Raw genomic sequence first — 3981 nt, forward strand, 5'->3', positions numbered from 1 at the left:
GAATTTATGTCTTCCCTTTCATTTGCATATCACGTCAGTCTCCTAATTTGCATATTTCCCAAATCAGTACCTTCCCGCCTCATTGACATACAGCACCAGAAGCCATCTCTCTCTTTTGCTCCACTGCTAGAAAAGTCTCCTCCCTCCTGATTTGCATATGAATGAACATAGACAAAAACAGTAGACAAATGTCATGTGCTCTTAAAATTAGCGACACGCAACTTACAGATCTCTAGGGAGAATATCATCTCCATTTATTGTGTCATATACATCCATATTTTCAGTTTTACATACAAAAGAAAAAAAAAAAAACTGTTATTCTGACAAATGTGTACAAACAAGATACCTTGAGACAGGACGCTGAGAGCTGGTTTGGAGCGCACAACAGTTTGGTTCACTAATTCCTTGTCATTTCCTTGTGTTGTCGCCGTCTCTCTGTACCATGAACAAGAAACTCCGCTGAATCTCCACATATTTTTTTTTGGGGGGGGGGGGGGGGGGGGGGGGAAGGTAGAAGCTCCTTTCATAGAAAGAAAAGACTTGTTCTTTATTATCTGTTTTTTTTTATTACAGGAATCGTGTTAAAATACAGGACAAATTTTATCGGATCAGGCCCAATCAGCCTCCTCCCTTCTCTCTCTTTTTTTTTTTGTTTTTTTTTTTATTTTTAAATTTTTTTTTTTTTTTCGCTTTAGAAACAAATTTTCTTTTTTTTTTTTATATTTTAATAAGAAAAAATAATTAGTTGACAAATGAGAGTAGCGATAAAAAAGTGTCTCTGAACAATAAATAAATACAAAGAAATCTGTGAGGATTTTTTTTTTTTTTTAAACCAGCTTCTTCATTGAAGAACATGCGTCGTCATGATCCATGGAGCTCTCGTCCAACTCCATCGCTGAATCCAAAAAAGCCCGCCTTCCCCCCCAACAAATTTTTTATTTTTTTTCCCTGCCCCGCCTCTTCCTGCTTGTGCCGCAAAAGACTTCAGTCGATGCTAGAAAAAAAAAAAAAAAAAAAAAAAACGCCAAACCCACCCCCCCGGGGGCCCTTCTCTCTTCCGCTTCTTGTCCTTTGGACAAATTAATTCTTCGATCCGAATAGCTTGAGGAGGAACAAAGTTCAAAGTCTCGAGTCCTGTTCTCGCTCTCCCACCCCAAGCAGAGAGTTGCGCAGCTCCGCCTGTCACCGACAGTTAATGGACCGACTGGAGTTTGTTGCTGTGAGACCTGTAAACAACGTCAGGATTGTACTTGGTTACGTCTGCCGGGGCGATTGAAAACATAACTGCATGGAGGATGCCGTGACGGGGGGAGATGAATTTAATGATTTCTTAAAATTCAGGAATTCAGAAACAACTGTAAACATTTGATGTACTTGGTGATCAGATCATAAAAAAAAAAAAAAAATATATAGACATATGCGATGAAAACGTTTTCTACACATCAACTTCTGGCGATAATGGATATTCACAAACAGCGTCAAATGTTCACCATCTATGTACAAAAATATATACTATATAGTACAAGGACTGCCGACGGTGGAACCGGACATAAAGACGACAGTGTCAGGCACTTGGGCCCAGCTTCCAAGGTACAGTATGGAGCCAAGTGGAAGTGCAATGGGTGACCATGCGTGGTGGAGAAATGGCGGGAGGGGGAGGGAAGGAGGAGGAGGAGGCGGGTTTGTTGGCGGCAGGAAAAAAAAAAAAAAATGGAGACAACGTCCGACATCCGGGGGCTACAAGAATCACAATCTGCAAGAGAAGAAAGAAGTGTTTGGTGACTGAGTGCAGCATGCAACGGGCGGTGGGCAGTTAGGTGCGACCAGCCGCCGGAAAACGGAACACATAATGGACACCGACACCATGCCAGGCAGACGCAAGATCGTGACAAATATGGTAAAATTTTAAAATGATCACTTTTAGGTCATGACATTTTTCAATTCTAAATTTATACACAAATTATATATATATATATATATATATATATATATATATATATATATTTTATTTAACTCTAGCCCCAAATTTAACACATATATGGGGCAGTAAAGAGGGTGGGGCTTTAATGGCTGCACATTTACGTCCAGGGTTTACATATTGAAAGCCCGCTCACTGTGTGCTCTCAGACGGGACCAGTTCCCTGTCATGTGACAGCCAATCAGAAACACACACATCGGCTGCCTGGTAACGCAAACGTGCGGCGTGTTGGTGTTAAAGCCCCACCCTTTTCCCGTCTCTCATGTGTCAGAAATGCAGTGTAGTTATCGCTTGCTATAAGACCCCTTTCACACCACACCGCCCATAGCGTGGGCGGTAAAACGCGGCTATTTTTAGCGGCGTTTTACCGCCGGATTTGCGGCGCATTTCGGCCGCTAGTGGGGCGCTTTTACCCCCCCGCTAGCGGCCGAGAAAGGGTTAAAACTGCTGGCAATACGCCGCAATAGCGGCGTTTTGCCGGCGGTATTGCAGCGCTGCCCCATTGATTTCAATGGCGAGCAGCGGTGGAGGAGCAGTAAACACACCGCTCCTTCACCGCTCCAAAGAAGCTGCTGGGAGGACTTTTCCCTGACGTCCTGCCAGCGCACCGCTGCAGTGTGAAAGACCTCGGGGGATCACACTACACACAATGGTGCAGCTTCTTTAGGGCGGATAGCAGGCACAATTTCTAACGCTATAGCGCCTGCAAAACGCCCTGGTGTGAAGGGGGTCTAACAGAAGGTGTTTCTGTGCCCCAGTAGCCGACCAATAAAGATGACAGCTGATATTTTCATGCCAACGGAAGACTGCTTTATGAAATAAACAAAACCTACATGACAAATGAGCTGGTCAGAGAAGAGGGGGATCCTCATCGCTCACCTGCTGGCTTTGAAGGCTTTCAGCTTCTGTACAAAGAACTTCTCCAGGGCGTCTGCGCTCTTGCAGAACAGCGACTCGCTGGAGTTGTAGTAGCGGCAATTGTCAAATATTTTGGTCATGTCAGCCACAAACTCGGTCAGTTTCTTGTAGTATCGGGTACGGATTCTCTCCTCCATGGTGGACAGGTCTGTGACATGCAGCGGAAAAAACAAAAAACAAAGATAAATCTAATTACAGGATTGCATGAACTCGCTCTTAGAAGCAAAAATAGACAAAAAAAATAAAAAATACACACAAAGCTGAAATACACCCCTCTATACAACCATGCTCACCGCACCTACAAATTTCAGAGACCCATTAGCAAACTTCACCAAACGTTTGGCAAACTTTCTAGTACATGTGCCCTTATCGTTTTGGCGGGTGTTGGCCGCTCTGGCCCTAACTAGCGCCACTATGATGGCGCCATCTTCACCCATCATAGTGGGCACTGCATTGCACAGAGCACACAACAGAACACAGATCAACAATATCTTACCAATGGAAAGGCTTCATAGCAGTGGTGGAACTATGAGGATTGCAAAGGTCACACTTGTGACCAAGCCCTGGTGGAGCCGGTGTTGCATTGATTGTGGGAAATGATTCTTCTGCACACTATGCGGAACCAATATTCACCACTACATGCGTCTAGGAGGGAAGGGGAAGCAGCGCACAACGCGGAAGCTTTCAGTTACCATACTGGAACGCATTGCTTCTGCAGAGGGGGGAGACTCTAAGCCTCAATGTTGGGGTGCTGGGCCACACGGACAGCGGGAAGACTTTGCTGGCCAAGATGCTGGACACCACCTCGTTTCACCTCTGCAAGAGGGGCATCACCCTGGACCCAGGCTTCTCTTCCTTCACCATACCCATCCCCAAACACCCGAGAAATCAGATTATGCGGTCTACTGTTCATCCTGGTGGCCTGCTTGGGACATATAGGGAGGGGAGAGAGGGAGGGGAGGGGAGAGAGGGAGGGGAGGAGAGGGAGGGGAGAGAGGGAGGGGAGGGGAGAGAGGGAGGGGGGGGAGAGGAGGGGGGGGGGAGAGGGAGGGGAGGAGAGGGAGGGGAGGAGAGGGAGGGGAGGG

At 46.0% G+C, this 3981-nt stretch overlaps 1 protein-coding gene across 1 annotated transcript in view; it reads right to left on the minus strand.

Moving 5' to 3' along the window:
• Positions 1 to 222: 222 nt before the first annotated feature.
• The window catches only part of BPTF (bromodomain PHD finger transcription factor), a gene marked incomplete in the record, with an annotated part of 82119 nt that continues 78360 nt past the window's right edge, over positions 223 to 3981 (minus strand). The window contains 2 exon segments of the mRNA XM_077460643.1: positions 223 to 1226; positions 2858 to 3044. Of these exon segments, the coding sequence (XP_077316769.1) occupies positions 1193 to 1226; positions 2858 to 3044 (221 nt within the window).

The sequence above is a fragment of the Lithobates pipiens genome, unplaced genomic scaffold (genome assembly GCF_037356315.1).
Source record: "Lithobates pipiens isolate NorthernLeopardFrog02 unplaced genomic scaffold, aLitPip1_a1.2 Scaffold_28, whole genome shotgun sequence".
Classification (NCBI taxonomy): Eukaryota; Metazoa; Chordata; class Amphibia; order Anura; family Ranidae; genus Lithobates; species Lithobates pipiens.